This window comes from Oreochromis aureus, linkage group 11 (genome assembly GCF_013358895.1).
Source record: "Oreochromis aureus strain Israel breed Guangdong linkage group 11, ZZ_aureus, whole genome shotgun sequence".
Lineage (NCBI taxonomy): Eukaryota > Metazoa > Chordata > Actinopteri > Cichliformes > Cichlidae > Oreochromis > Oreochromis aureus.
The window spans coordinates 22,680,912-22,696,809 of record NC_052952.1 but is presented as its reverse complement, the minus strand read 5'-3'; the positions used below and the strand labels follow the sequence as shown (position 1 = coordinate 22,696,809).

Sequence of the window (15,898 nt, the reverse complement as noted above, 5' to 3'; positions counted from 1 at the left end):
TTCACACACAGCCTACCTGGTGTGAGTCATATATCACCTCTTCAGGTGTAGTCATTTTTCTGTTTTATTAAGTAAGTCTTTTTTAATGTTTCATTTCAGTTAGATGGAGACTAAAAATAACAGAGCATGCTCTCAGTTCTCACAGCAGTCATACTTTGTTCTTGTTTAGGGCCAAAATGATAAGTAGATTAACTTATTAACAACTGGTTATTTTAAGAACTTGACGGTCATGTTTTAGCTTCTAGTACTGACAACTTGCTTATTTTATTTGGTCATACAAAACCAGAAATTCCATGATTTTACTTGTTTCATTTTTTTAAATGATTTTCTTACATGTTAGAGGCCAAACATAACTGACCGATCAAGTCTTCTGAAGACATGGTAGTGTGTAAACATTAATCTTTACAATTAAAAGTCAAATGAAAATTATTTGGAGTCCCATCCTGTGTTTTTCAACATATAAACAAGGGAAAAAGCTGCAATTATCTACAAACAGAATGTTTATTTTGTGCTTTTAGCATGATTAATGTTGGAGCCTGAATGTTGGATTAACCTTTTAAAAAGCAAATATGTAACACGTGAAAACCATGTGAGTCATCGTTATTTGTACACACATATATTAATGGTCTCATTGCACATTCTCAACGCTGCTGCCAACTCACAGATCGTCATATGATGTTCAGGTTGAGACAGGGCAGAGTTGCACTTCAGCCTGATTGTGAAACCGTAAGCAGAGCTCTCTGCTCAGTTCCGTTACCTCTGCAGCAGCGCTTGTGTAACCTGTTGCTGCCTGATTCATGTCTGTGAACTACAGGGTGTGGTCTGTGGGGTCTTTGATAGCCTATTGTCCTGCGAGGAATGTTTCCAGTCTCTCCACATTTCCAGTGGGACAAAAATATGTTGAATTTCCACCCAGAGGTTTCCACAGAGAATGAATATGCACCCCATCCAGGGTGGGGGCTTTTAGGCAGATGACAAATGTTTGTGTGTTGTTCCAAATTTCCTCCACTCTCTTGTGATTGTGTTTGACGGGTGAGAGGGTTTAAGCTAAATGACACATGTTTAATGCTCTTCTCCTCCTTTTTTTTAAAACCAGGTGGTGCCTTGGTGACTGAAGTTTGGATCAGGCAGTGAGAAGGCAGCTCCAGGGTCCAGGGAGTCTGAAGGTAAGGCAAAAAAACAGGAGGCTGTTGGAATCAGAGCCAGACAGACTGGAATGTGGCCAGGCCTTGGAATGAACGGTTCCTCCACCCCTCCCTCGCTAAAGTGCCATATTTCTCGCTCCCCCCTCCCTCTCTATAATGCTGTCTTTTTTCACCACTTTTCTTCTCCAATTGCTTCATTTCTCAGTCTGTCCTCCTTACGCTGCAATTTTATTTCCTTTCTTTTCTTTTTTTTTAACTTCTCTCTGTCCACCACATACTGTGCATGAATCGGTACTTGTAATACCTCAGTGCTTATGATTAAAATCCTAATAATTTCCTGTCCATACAGAGGCATGGTCACTTTCCCTCTCTCTCTCTCTTTTAATAATTTCTTGAGAAGCCATTTGTATGCAAGGCGATTGAAACATTTTTAACTTTGAACTGCTTGTCCAGAATAAATTAAATGATCCATAATAACTTATCTTGTACATAAATGCATCTTTAGCTTTTTAATTTTGTGCCCTTCCTTTTTTAACGTTAATAAGGTAATTAGGTAACATTTAATCCAACTCAGGTTGTCCAGTGCCCCCTTTAAAGAACTTTATGTAAGAAATAAGGCTAACTTCCACTTTTAAATTCAGCAAACAGTGGTTTCAGCTGCTTTTCATGGCTACTTCACCACATTAAGAATCGATAGGCCCTCTTTCCTCACAGCAAGAAGGTCCTGGGTTTGAATCCAGGCTGCATCTTTTCTCTGTGGAGTTTGCATGTTTTCCTGTGTGGGTTATCTCTGGGTACTCCTGTTTCCCCCCACAGTCCAAAGACATGCATGTTAGGTTAACTGGTGATTGTAAATTGACTGCGTTTGTATGCAAAAGTGAATGGTTGTCCGTCTTTCTGTGTTATTGCTGCAAGCGACTGACGTCCTGTCCAGGCTGTACCCCACGTCTCTATGGTCTCTATGACATGGCCTGCAGCACCTCCACGACCCTGAATTGGATAAGTGGAAGAAAGTGAATGGTTCTGTTATAACTAAGATAAGATAAGGCACGAGTTACCCAGTATACTCATTATCAGCTTCAGCATGAGAGTAATGCACGCATTCTTCACCTTCTATACAATCAGTTGCCAGTTTATTAAACAGATAGCTAAACACTAATACAGACCAAGATAATTATCCTGCAAATAAATGTCAGTAAAGGTTATACAGATGTTATCTTTACTTTGTTTATCAGGTTGCCAGCCTGAAGGCAGGCTAAATAAATTTAGACTGGAGTATGAGGAAAAAGCCAATGAAGAATTTTTCATGTGAAAATCCAGTATAAACACAAAGTGTAGCCTGCAATAGATATGCAAAGCAACCGGTCATGCACATAAATCTGCAAAGCATAAATTCCAGGTGCACATCAGCCAAGATGAGAACCTGCATATTTGTGGCAAAACATGGCCTCGTCACTCAGCACTGAGAGGAAAAGTCTCTTCGCTGCCAAACTGGCTTTCAATCAAAGCCAGGGTGAGACTGCAGTGTCCTAATCCCCCCAGCAGGTGTCAGACTGATATTCATTACTGTGCTGCACACAGCCCAGAATGAAATGGCTTGAGGTTAGAAGATTCCCCCACGTTCTCTGACAGCAAGCAAATCAGCTTGAGCCAGCGATGTGTTAAAAGACAGAGGTGTGTAAGGTGGAAACCCGCAAATTCAGACGTGACTCTTAGAGATGCTGAGAAGCTGAAGGAAACGAGCTGAACGCAGAAACGTATCTAAGGACGAACATGCTGCATGGTGTTGGTGGTCTAGACGAGGAGGGCTGGAGCGAGAGAGAATGTAGGGTAATTGCGGGAGAAGAGGAAAGAGAATTGTAAATAATAGAGGAGAGTTGGGAACTCCTCGTACGCAAGGTTTTGCCTGGTGTAACGGCTGCATAAACACATACACGCACAAGTCATGCACAGAGAGACTCTATACTACCCACACACAAATATAAAACAGCCCAAAAATATGTGTGCTGAAGAATCCAAGCTAGAAACTGTGGCTCAGTGCGCCAGCTAATAATACACACAAACTCTATTCTCCCACTGGCTAAAACAAAGCTAATGACATAAACTCGGTCATTAGAGAATGTCTTATCAGAGACTGCCTCTTCTCATAACAACATTTATATTGCTCCCTTGTTCCCACCCACCTCCTACACCCCTTGCCTCCTCAAAAACAAACCATTTAGTAATTCCCTCCCTTTTTTTCATCCCCCCTTCATCTTCTTTTCTCTCCTTGTCTTTCGCATCAGTTCTCTTTCGCCAGTTTCACCCAGATGCCACCCCCTCCTCTCATCCCCTTTCTCCTTATGGCTAACTTAGCGAAGGCAAGTGTGTAACATGTGGTTCCAATTAACACATATAATGACACACTCATCACAAAAAAGCCAGACAAAACAGTAGACAGTCACCAACTAAAGGTGGCAGAGGGTGGAGAAAAAAGGGCCTTTCTCAGAGGAGTTTAACCAGTCTGAACTAGTTTTTAATACTACCTTTAGAAAGACTGGAGCAGGCATTCCTGTGCATCAGCCAGAACGCCTTTAGATTGTCTGAACAAGACAGTATTGAAGCTGGTATTCATTATCCTTGAAGTGTAACCTACATAGCAGCCAGGAGCTGATAGACAGATAGTGACAGGTACATGAAAGTCATTGATTACAGAAATTATCTGGGTGTGAGTCCCCAAGGCAATATTAAACAGGAGCCACTACATCTAAATTCAATGCAGCATCATCACCCGAGATAAGAAAACAAGAGATGCGCTGACAGGAACATGATAGAAGTCGCCTGTGTCATGTGTTGCGAGGCCGTTTTACGTCACGGTATCTGCTTCCTTTTTTTGTTGTCTCCGCGTGTGAGAGAATAAGTAATGAGACGGCGACGACGATGAGAGGCAGTCACATTTGTGAGTGGCCTATGCATCATGCGTGAGATTAGTGTCAGGAATTTCCTCCATCTATGGCTGACCTTGTCTCACATTGCTAGACGGTATCATAGATCACCATGTTGTCACAGACTGTCTGAAAAGGCTGCTGCTAAAATTATTTTCCATTATTGATTAATGTGAAAATATTATCCTTGGTTAATCTTTGCTCTACAAAAAAAGAAAAAGAAAGCAGTGAGAAATGTGTTATAATATCTTCTTTTGTTCAGATGAAAACAACAACAGGAATCATTTGTTATGTGAGAGATTGAAAAGCGGCATCTCATAACCTGGGATTGTGGCTGCTTGGTCACTTTAGTGGTTAATCGATTTTCAAAATAGTCAATCAATTAACCCTTATAGATGCACAATGTACAAAGTGTTGTAGGAGAAAAGGAGTATAAAACAGGAATCCTATTGACAGGGAAATGCAGGTAAAGCAGGATAGATACGCCTAGATTAGCTGAGGATTTTAGAGACTTCCAGACACTGACTGACATGCAGTGATGGGCAGATGGAGTGAGAACTGAGACAGAGATTTAAAACAACAGCGTCAGTCAGTCAGCTGCAAACAGGTTCATGTTATAGAAGTGAAGCTGACCCCTGCAGAAACCCCTGTGGGAGATGACAAACAGAGCTAATACACATGGAAATCCAGAGTGCAGGGATTGGCTGGATTATGTATGATTTCTAATGTCTGGCAACCCCCCTTTTTTTTTGCAGCATCACAACCATGACTGTATATTTCCAAGTGACCGTCATTTTCTTTCATCCATTCTGGAGTGCTAATTTTTATTTCACACAGCATCCTCTCCACACCTCTCCCGCACATGACTCCACTGTTCTCTGCCTGCCTTGCTTCTCATCACTCCCTCCATCTGCCCGTGCCTTTTTTCCTTCTTTCTGTTCTTCCTTCCATCCATCTGCCCCGCTCTTTTCCCTGCTGTTTACCCAAAGAGTTTAAAGTCAACAAAAAAATGACCACAAATAAACCTCTCTCCTCCACCCTTTTCCACACACACACACAGCTTCTTGCTGTCCAGACTGCTTAGAAACAGCATGCATCAAAGTAAAAATAAAGTGCACGATTTCATAGAAAACTGATGAGAGGAAAGGTTTTGGTATGATGGTGTTATAGATATAGTAGACGGAGGGTGCAGAAGTCATAATGATAATTGTTTTGGTTGATAATGAGGTCTTCTTTGAGCGCTAAGTTTAGTTTAGGGAGGAGTGATGTAGAGCTTTTAAGGAAGGGCTAAAAGGCACATGCTGTGAAGAAACTGTGAAACAGGTTGTGTCACAATAACCATTTTATCTCGATTATCTTCTTTTCACCCTCTTTAGAAAGCAAAACTGTGGCTGAACGTAAAACGTGATTAATTACACAGCCTTAATGGAAAGAGGCACAGGTCTAATGAGAGACACAGAAAGAGCTGTAGATTAAGGAGACAGTTTTTTTTAAATCCGAGTAGAGAAGAGCAGAGCAGGCAATGTGAAAAGGGGATAAAAAGGAAAAAAAAGGGGGGGAATGTAATCCTTAGTGAACAGAAGAAATTGGCGCAGAGATGACTGTGGGCGGATCAATAGTGAGGGATGACAGAGGAAGGAGGTGGAGACTCAGCAGCAGTTTGACTGTGAAGGAAAACCCTCTGCTGCTTTTCCCCCTCTCCTCAGGATTGTTTCATGTTGGTGTATGAGAATGGTTTTTGAGCGATGAGTGTTGGGGAGGTGGGGGGGCAAGGAGGGAGGAGGTGTTGGGTGATTGAGAGGGAGATGGCGAGGGGAGGAGAGGAGCGAGGAAACCGCTGCAGTGCATTGTTAGGCTGAACGCACACGGGAGAGGGAGACAGAGAGAGAATCCCCCATTTTAGCTCAACAATATTACAGCAGTGCAGCGATATCTACAACAATGGCAGACCGGCACTCTCAGCACCGCTATTGATCTTAGTGATGGCACGTCACTGCACACATACTCAGTCCAATTGTTGTTTGACCTGTCTTTAAATGACTGTGTGTGCATATTCAGATATTTTGTCATCGTCGGACTCTTTAAGTCAAATTATTTGCGTGAAAAGTTAGAACTCCTGCCGCTTAAACATTAAAAATTAAATGTTACAGGTAATAAAATATGTTGATATGCTTATTATTGATAACTATAATAAAAAAATATGATACATGTTTTGAAATAATTACAGTAATGCATCACATCTTTATTTAGTCCTAATCTTTTTCCCTCAGGCATACTGACTTACTAACCGGATCTCTTCTAAGACACTGCACTGGAGAGAGAGCAGCAGGGAGAGAGAGAGAGAGGGGGTGAGGGAGAGAGAGTGATCGAGCAAGCGCAGGAGGGAGAGAGAAAAAGAGACGGCACAGGAGAAGCAAGAGAAAAGAAGCCAGAGCTGAGAGAAAGAGAGAGTCGCAGGAGGAAGGAGAAGGAGAATGCGCCGTGTCTGGGTAACACTTTTCCGCTTGTGTCCAGGGCCTTTGTGAATACACCATGGGATGCATCGGCTCCAGGAGACTGAGTAAGCTCCACTTCTCTTACTGCGGGCTAGAGGGAGGTTGGGGTGAGGGGTGCAGGGGTGCAGCGGGGATGCTGGAGGATGGGGGTCCAAACAGGAGCAAAGGGTTTGTGTAGACTAGGAGCAGTCTTTGTATGTGTTTGTGCGCGGGAGCTGCTTGCCTCTGTTTCTGTGCAGTCTCAAGGCAAGCTGTGGACGTATGGTCACAGAGGCAGTATGCACAGTATACCGCCTAGATGTCAAAAGCAATATGTGTTAAAATGTGTTACTGTGTGTGTGGCTGCATCCCCCACCTCCCTGCTCCCCTTCCTCCCTCCTCCCATCCCATGATTTATGATGCTGTTTGGCAGTATGTATATGTGTGAGTAGGAGGCAGAGGGATGGAGAGGAGAGAGAGAGACAGAGAGAGGCAGGAGAGGGAAGCGCGGTGAGACTGCTTATTTATAGGGAGACATAGCTTGGAGAAAGAGAGAAGGGATAATGCCATTGTCTGGGATGTTTGCACAGTTTATTGTTATTTGCATGAATAATAGGCATAGAGTGGAAGGGGATAACGAGAGAGCAGCAGAGGAAGAATTTCAGTGCAGGCAGGGAGGAGAAGAGATGGGCGGATGGCGAGGGAGAGAGGGGGAGAGGGAGGGGCAAATGCATAGGCGAGGGTGTGTGGCAGTGATGGGAGTTTTCAGGTGAGGATAGTCCTGGATAAACCCGTAGCTGTCGTGTTGACAGCGCCGGCACTGAGACCGAGAGGTGCTGGGGGAAAAAACAAAAAGCTTGGTAAACAATCACTTGTTTGCTTAAATGTATTCGGGTATGTTGCAGTGCACGCTTACGCGTCCTAGTGTGTAGCATCAATCACGTGCCAAGGTAAAAATAAACACAGACTTTCTTTGGTGTTAAATATTCATGTGTCACTTAGCACATCCAGCTCTTAAACATATTTATGGCACAGCATGGGTCTGGACACGGTAGTCACTCACTCTTCTGAAACACTCAAGCACAGCCTTTACAGGGCTACCAGAATCGGGTTGCAAACAGGGTCCATGCTGCGCCTTTCACAGGCCCCCTTTTTAAAACTAAATGTAAATTCTTCATAAAGAAGATTTTAAAAATATCTAGAATATGCAAAAAAGAGTACAAGGTGACACAGTTAGGAAGGCAGGTGTGAACTGAATACAGCAGAAACAGCAAATCCAGCAGATGTGGCTGTTTTTTCTTGACACCGTGCGTAGCAGGAGAAGAGACTGGGATCCTATTTCAACGCTCACATGAAGACACAAGACCCTACAAGCCTCCAGGTGTTGGAAATAATGTGACTGAAGTAGGCAGAAGGCTTTGAAAAGGTGCCCCATTAATCTAATGGCGAGTCACCTGAATACTGATGCTCGTTTTTATACATGCGATCATGGAAGCTTAGGAATTTAATAAGGGAGCTCTAGTAATTGCAATTATGTTTTCGAGTCAGGGATAAGCGATAATGGACTGAGATAAAGGAGAATATGCTTTTAGACCAGCAGCCCAGAGCAGTAGATCCACTAAAAGGAATATTTCCCTTCAGTTTGCAAGTGTTATCTTAAGCTGTGTGCACTATAATCTAGCACGAATTTGTAAACAAACAGTACTTAAGAGAAGGAAGGCTGGGCATTTTCAAGCAGCTTGTGTGCCTCGGTCTGATTTCCTTGTAAGCAACAGAATCAGGAGCAGTGCTGCCCGTCCAAAGGCGTGGTTGTGTTTATCCTGGGTGAGAATGGCTTCAGTGTGTGCTATTGATCGACCAGCTCAACTGCAGTGCACGCTGCCAAACAGAGATCAACAGGAGGAGCAGCAGGCAAAAGGACTGGATCTGTCTCTGCACGGGAGTAGCCCTGATGTATCTGTCTGCCTTCTATCTCTCCCAGCTCCATCATATCTGGGAGTGCACTCTGTGGCCAGGCTCTGATATCAGTTTGTACTATTGTTCGATTCTTCTCACAAACGATACGGCTGTGCCCAGCCTTTGATATAGTATACTGCATAGTATCCCTCAGGAAATAGTTCTATATTGATTCTGTATTTTTTATATTAGAAATATGAACCAAAAGCTTTATTTGCCCCTTACTTTACTCTAAAGGTGTCGGGTGTCAGGTTAAACTGAAAGATCTCATCGAAAGACTCAGTAACTGATGCACGTAGGCAAAAAATAAACTACAGATTTTTAAGACTGAGTAAATATTTTATTTGTTTTCTTGTTATTTTGCCAGGCAAAAGTTTGGCTTATAGCCTTATCAACCTAATTGCATACAAGTACAGTAGGCTCGCTACAGTATATGTTAGTGGTTGTTTTGTGTTACTGATTGTTACCGAGTCAAGCGAAGACAGATGTACAGACAGCAGATAAAATGTCTGCATCCATCCATCACCACTTCAGAGGGTAAAAGGCCTTGAGATGCAGCAGATGGGAGATGCGCATTCTTCTTAACCTCGTCAGCGACAAAAGGCACCACAATCTATGACAAAATTAGAGTTTAATTGCATCTTTAAGAGCAACTACCCCAAGAAAAGCCAGTGTCAGTTTAAAACTGTCACAGCCCCATGATGCCGATCACATTTCTCGATTTAATGCAGATAATCTAATCAGTAATAACTGTGGCAAAAGCTACACTTGAGCTCATTTTCCTGTGTCCACTTACCAGGCAGCACTATACCTGCAACTCCTTGAAGCATTAATCACTATAATTTAGGGCAATGTGTGCTTTGTGACTGTAACTGCTGTAGTTCGGCCTGCTGTGGTGAAATTATAGATATGAATGTGGGACATTGTGATGACTTTCACCTGTTTGTGCAGCCCTTTATCTAGACTCGTCACTACCAGTTAGCTGACACACTATTTGCTGATTCAATAAGCAGTAAGAGCCAGTTCTAGTATGAGTGTGAGTGAGTGTTTGTGGTTGTTTACTTACTTAAGGCTGGGCATCGATTCACAATGCTTTTCTGGGCCTGAGGTGACTGAAATGTGTTTGTAGCAAAGAGTATTGCATGTGAAGAATGATTTGTTCTTTAATTTTATATTTTTAATCAACATCCTATTAAATAAAACTAATTAATTGTAGAAAATCATGTTTACATTCAGTAACATATTTTTAAAAAAGTAGAACGTTGGCACTCGGGCCATTCAGTTTTCAGTAGTAAGTTTTGGTGTCTTTGTGCCTCCATGGTACTGCATGTGTTTGTGTATGGACGCCCAGTTTACCTCCGTCTTGTGGTTTAGCGGTCTTACTGAATTTTTTATGTTGTGTGTGGGTGTGAAAGCGCCGTGTGCACCAATATTACTTCAGCGCTTTCTTCCATCGCTCTGTTTCTGCTGCGTTACAGCGAGGGATTCCCTGCCATTAAATTTAAAACCGAACACCCCCGCTACACCATGTCTTTACACACACACACACACACACACACACACACACACACACACACACACACACACACACACACACACACACACACACACACACACGGCGCGCTCAGTCAACAACTGACACCATGTCCCGGATTTGCCAGTTCGCAGTCTGCCTGTAAACTAGCAAATCTGGCAGAGGTAGAGTCTGATTGATTGGCTTCTGTTCAGGATGGAAAAGCCTTGCGCTCAGGAGCATATTCAAGGTGAATGACTCAGTGATGTAGTACTCAGAGACACGGTGAGACCTGATGACCATGTGTGTGTGTGTGTGTGTGTGTGTGTGTGTGATGGTATGTGTGCTCAAAGAGTATGCTTATGTTCAAGGATTCTAATGTAACAGAAGGCGTGTGTGTGTGTGTGTGTGAGTGCCTCTGTGTCACTTCTCTGATGTGCCCTATTATAATTTGCCTTGTCACCGATACCGGGTTACAAACCTGGATGATTATAGGTAGAGCATTATATATTGTGTATGTGCATGCAAATGTGAGCTTGTGTGTATGTGGCACATCAGAAGTAAGAGGCCTGTGTGTGGGCACATGATGGCAGGCGATTCTGTAAACAATGTGACTCAGCCGCAGAGTGAGTTATGAAATTGAAATATAATGCCGTGAAGGAGAAAATTCATCTCTACAATTTGATCTCTGAGGGTGTGTGTGCTGTGTGTGAGAAAGAATGAATATATGTGCGTTTGTGGATGCGCTCGGCATTAGTGTGCGACCGGCACAGATTGTCTCTGTGTTATCTGCAGCTACTAACCACTTCAGTGCTGATAAAAAAGGCCATGTTCTCACAGATGGGAAGTCTCCTTTGAATATCAAAGAGCAAGGAAAACAAAGATTTCCTGCATACAAAGTACACGAGCTGCCTCATACTTAAATGATTTCCTCTCTTCCTACAGGTTTCCATCCATTTATCTAAACAGAACTGGATAACGGCATTTCCTCCTTTTCAGGTCTAAATGTTCATTATATATTTAACAGGCTATTAGGGTGTTTATTAGAGTCACAATGATGGGCTTCAGGTACATCTGCCAAAGGCTTTTAGTTACCACACTGCACAGGTGACTGCTGGAAGTTATTCACCCCGTATCAGTGATGGAGACCTGCTCGGGATAGCAGCCACATTCGTGCAAAGACAGATTAATGAGGCGTGTCAGGAAGAGGGCACAAAACTTAGAAATGCCATTTCACCAGGTTAATGGTCGTCTCGTGCTGTGTTATAGTGTCAGTATGTGTATGTCAGGGTGTCTGCATGTGACTGGATCATGTCCTGAGACACAGTTAGCTCAGTTTTCTGCCATCTCTCCCAGCCATCTGGGCTCTGGTCCTCAGCTGTGTTCTTGCTGAACTCTGACGCTCAATAACCCAGCATCTGCACATATCGCTGCAAGAGGGCTGCCATCCAAGCCGGTACCCCATCGTGGCAACCAGCCTTACTGCAGCTGTCACGGTAAACAAGCACCAAACCCCCTGGATCCTCGCTGTTATTGCTGCAGGGCACTGGGGGTAAAAAAGACAGATGACGCTCAAACGATTCCCACTTCAGCGGGAGCCGTCAACCCACTACAGCCAGAGCTGGAGTTGACAGTGCGGCCACTGCAGATCTTTAGTTGTTCGTTACGCACAGTCGCGTTACTCCCTTTTTGTTCCCTCCCTCTTCAGTCTCTCTGCCCTTCCTCCCTTACCGCTACTTGCTCCTTTTCCTCGGCTGAGCTAAGCTGGGGGTATCCAGAGCGCTGCACTGCTGTGTGTGCGGTGGAGGAGGGTGAGTGCCAGGGGAAGAAAAGCTGGCTCAGAGCTCTGGTCATGTGCTCTGTTGTTGTTGCTGTTTCCTCAAGGAGGGATCCGTCCTGCAGAATAACACATTCGCTCACTGTGCTGCTGAGAGCCCAACAGCATCACCTACTCGAGTGCAGAGATACAGTGTCTGCCATGATAAAAAAGAAACTACTGAGATGCTGGATAATGACTACTGACCCATCATCTATAGAGATTTTCTGTGAACTACGAATAACTGACTAAAAATGGCATGATTTAGACACAAACTCTCATGCCTCACTTCACAAAATATTCTTTGACGTAATCGCAAAGTAAATATACTGTGCATACGACTATAGCTGTATACACAGTTAATGTAATGTTTCTGGTCCATTGCTGTGTAAAGGCTGGAGGTCTTCCCAGTGGTAGGTTGTACCTACTCTTTTGCCATATTGTGATTCATGCGTGGGGACAGTCACTGCTAATCTGCTAATTGGCCAAATGAGGCTGAGGGATGCAAGGGAGAAAGACTGTAAAAGCTAAAGTGAGGGAGAGTGGGAGTGGCATGGTGTGAGTCACTGTGCAGTGTACTATACACTAGGTTGCTGGAGGCTAGACTCAAGTGAATGTGAATGTATGTTTATGTAGTTTGTGTTTGCTGGGCAGATTTTTAACCCAGATGGGGAAGAAATCTGGGACACTCTCTCCCACCCAGGCAGAAAATGAGGCATCTCTCCAGCTAACTGATATCAGCCAATAAATAACCCCATCACACCTCAGTCCTCAGTGCCAACAATCATACACTCATGATTAATCCTTCCGAGGTCACACAGAGTTCATGTCTAATCGTTAATTTATCGTTTGAATATTAATGCATCTGTCCACTCTGAAATTGGATACAAAGTGGTCTCTTTATTTCTGCAGTTTGTGGCGGAACCATCAGCTAATCTACGATAATGTTTCTGCCGTATTCCATGAGTAAATTGAAAGATAAATGTGCATTATTATGTATGCTGTTAGTTCAATTTAAACATAATCAGAAGATTTAGATGCTGTGATCATCAGTGGAAATGTTTTATGTGGCTCACATGTGTCACTAGGAAAGGGTTCATCCCTGTGTCTGTCGTTCATCCACAGTTTATGTCATATTAACTCATCAGTTCTAGTCATTATGGCAGGATTCAACTTCCTGTCTTTGCAGCCGAGCGACCAAAATGAAATTCTACACAAAGTATTATCAAAGTAAAATTATAGTCAGATCCATACCTGTATGTTTACAATCGCACAGTCAAGACAGCAGAAAAATAAATAGCCTATTTAGTATTTGATTAGTGTCTGTAAACATCTTCTGCATATGTACAATCATGTAGCGTTTACAGAGTCTGTAGTTTGGTCAATAGCAAAAACACTGGATGATAATCATGTTTGAACACGCTTTGCTTGCATGCAGGTAAACAGTCAGTGTGGAAAACTAAAAAGAAATCACACTTGCCAAAATGTATTCTCTGTGTTTTTATGCATTGGTAAACACTGACAGGCAGGAGGAAATTAAAATCGTGGTGTGGATCACCACCGGTTACACATCAAGCCAGCAGTCTAACTAATGAGTCACCATATTGGTATTTGTTTGACTCTTCATTTAAACATTGTTAAGTTTTATTTAAAAAAATGTTCACTTAATCACCATGTCCAGGCTGAGGTACAACTGTTAACAAACTCCTTGTAATCTTACCTTCAGACCTAAACTAGAAGCATCACTTTCAATGTCCCCTAGGTGAATTTAATCCAGTAATCTATCCAAGCAGCTATTTATACATACAGTAACGACACACATCTCCTGTGCAGATGTCCTGAGGTATTAAGAGAAACAAAAGAAAAAAATAACTTAGGATGGTTGAGGAAAACTGGGTCGAAGAAAACAGGACGATAAAACACAGTCTCTCCTGGAAGAAACACTTTAAATGCATTAAAACCTACAGACTTATGATATATGCCAATACTTTACCCAAAATTCCCACTGAAATGATTGTGATTCCTGTATACAAGAGAAATATGGACATCCCTTCCTGCCTGAGCAAAGAGGGCCAATTTCTGGAATGAAGCCTGTCCCTTGTCCACTGCCCTTGCAATGATTTGATGTGACTGGATGGAGTTCAGAGGGAAGGGTAATATCTGAGAGCCCAACAGAGACAGACCAGAGCTGATGTTTCTGAATCACTGGGTCAGTGGGTCACAGACATCACTGGACATCTAGAGAGCCAACAACTCTGTGTTTTTTTTTTTTTTGTTTTTTTTTTTTTCTTTCAGAGCTCCCGAGGAATCGCTCATGATTGCCAAATGCAGCTGTGAGAACCGCAACTGGCTCAGCAACACACAAACACGCAAACTCAGACACATACGCAGACTCGCAGTGTGCTGATAGAGGAGTAAGCCCCTCTGAGAGTTGTACACACAGAGCACAGACCCTCTGATACAGAGGAGCACCTAGAGACTGAGGCCGTGTTTAAACTCCATTACCACTACCGACTCTCTAATTAAACCAATGTTTTAATTAGGATTTGGACAGCCAGGAACGAGGAGGGATAATAACATTCATTTATCCAACAGAGAGGGTGTATTTCACACAAGTTACACCTACAATATGCAGGGTGGACAGCTTTGTATTTGATCTGCCATTTTAAGCAGTATATTGCTAAGTGTGACGCAAGCGTCAATATTTATTTGGTTTATAGGGACACAATAGAAGCAAAGTAGCCTATTAGAAGTCTGCGATATGAAATCTTACTTATGTAAATGTTCAAAAGTTTACTTAACAAGATGCAGTTAAAGTATGTTAGAGACTGCATGACCAGAAATAGATTAATCAGCTTTCAAATGTCATTTTTCTGTACAGTCAACTGCAAGTTAAGATTGCAGATTGATGTAGTGGTATTGCTTCTTCTCTGGTATACTTCAGAATTTGACCAAAATACAATCACTGATTAAATTTCCTCTGTTGCTCTCCAGCACTGGTCTGCATTCTAGTGGTGTGAAAGTAAAACCTGCAGGGGGTTGATAGAAGCTCTCAGCTAAACAAGGAGGTAATGGTCTTGATTGAGGCAAAGTAGACTGACCAGGTCTGAAACGCAGAATAACAAAATTTTAATGACAGCTTAAAGAGTTCAGCCAAGAGTCAAACTTGGGAGAAAAATCTTTTATTTACTCCAGTCTGCTTCACCATGAACACTTAAAGGCTTTAACAAAAGGAGGAATATGTTGGTTTATTGAATGTGTTGCCATGAGTGCCGAATGAAGGTAATTACATTTTAAAGTCGTTGTGTAGTAACCCTTGTTGTGGCCACTAAGGGAGCTGGAGTCAGCATCCTGTTGATTGCACTAATGCTAGGTATGTAGGCCTGGGCTAACATACCAGGCAAAGCAGTGATGATGCATAACAATGAACAGAACTGACTGAAGTCATGTCGATAAGTTAATAAAGGTACGTTGTTACTGTAATCTGACTGTATATGTAAGATAAGAAGCACTCAGAGCGGAAAACTCCACCATGGCAGCTCACTCTCTGGGCAGTATTTCCTTTTAAAGGAATTGTAATGTATTTTTTATATATTAATTTTGTTTTCTTTATCTTTTTAAACAGACTTTAAGAAGTTTGTAGTACAGTAAAAATCACACGAGGATTGCATGACAGATATTTACTTTTTTAATACAAACATTATGTAGGAGTAGTTGATGGGTAATAGTAGTGATTTGTAAATAAGTGTACATGAATAACTTAAGCTCATTACATGTATATTTCTAACTAGGCAGCTCATTCTCTTTATCTTGATGCTCTCTTTAAAGATATAACACTGTGGGGTCAGCTTGAAAGAAAGGCAGCTGTGAAATGTAAAAGTGAGGTCACAGGTCAAATGTGACATGATATTTACATGCAAACTATAAAGTTATATTTAGAATCCACATATACCTGTTTCATTTCCTAAATGCTGTCAATACTAACAAAGGCGGTAGAATTTTAAGCATAGTTTTAAAAATGTTTGACCTTATTTGACCTTGAAGAAGAGGTCAGAGGTCCAAAGTAAGTG

The 15,898-nt window shown here is 42.4% G+C and overlaps 1 protein-coding gene across 15 annotated transcripts in view; it reads left to right on the top strand.

The window, feature by feature from the left end:
- fam131bb (family with sequence similarity 131 member Bb) overlaps nt 1-15,898 on the top strand; it is a 53,260-nt gene that overhangs the window by 20,003 nt on the left and 17,359 nt on the right. For 8 of the 15 annotated variants that reach the window (XM_039619371.1, XM_039619370.1, XM_039619368.1 and 5 more), the window contains 2 exons: nt 1,097-1,166; nt 6,340-6,629. In XM_039619371.1, the coding sequence (XP_039475305.1) occupies nt 6,602-6,629 (28 nt within the window). In that variant the 5' untranslated portion in view covers nt 1,097-1,166; nt 6,340-6,601. Of the gene's footprint in view, nt 1-875; nt 954-1,096; nt 1,167-6,319; nt 6,630-15,898 lie in introns of those variants that run through there. The other 7 variants (XM_039619377.1, XM_039619375.1, XM_031744227.2 and 4 more) reach the window with 4 other exon arrangements.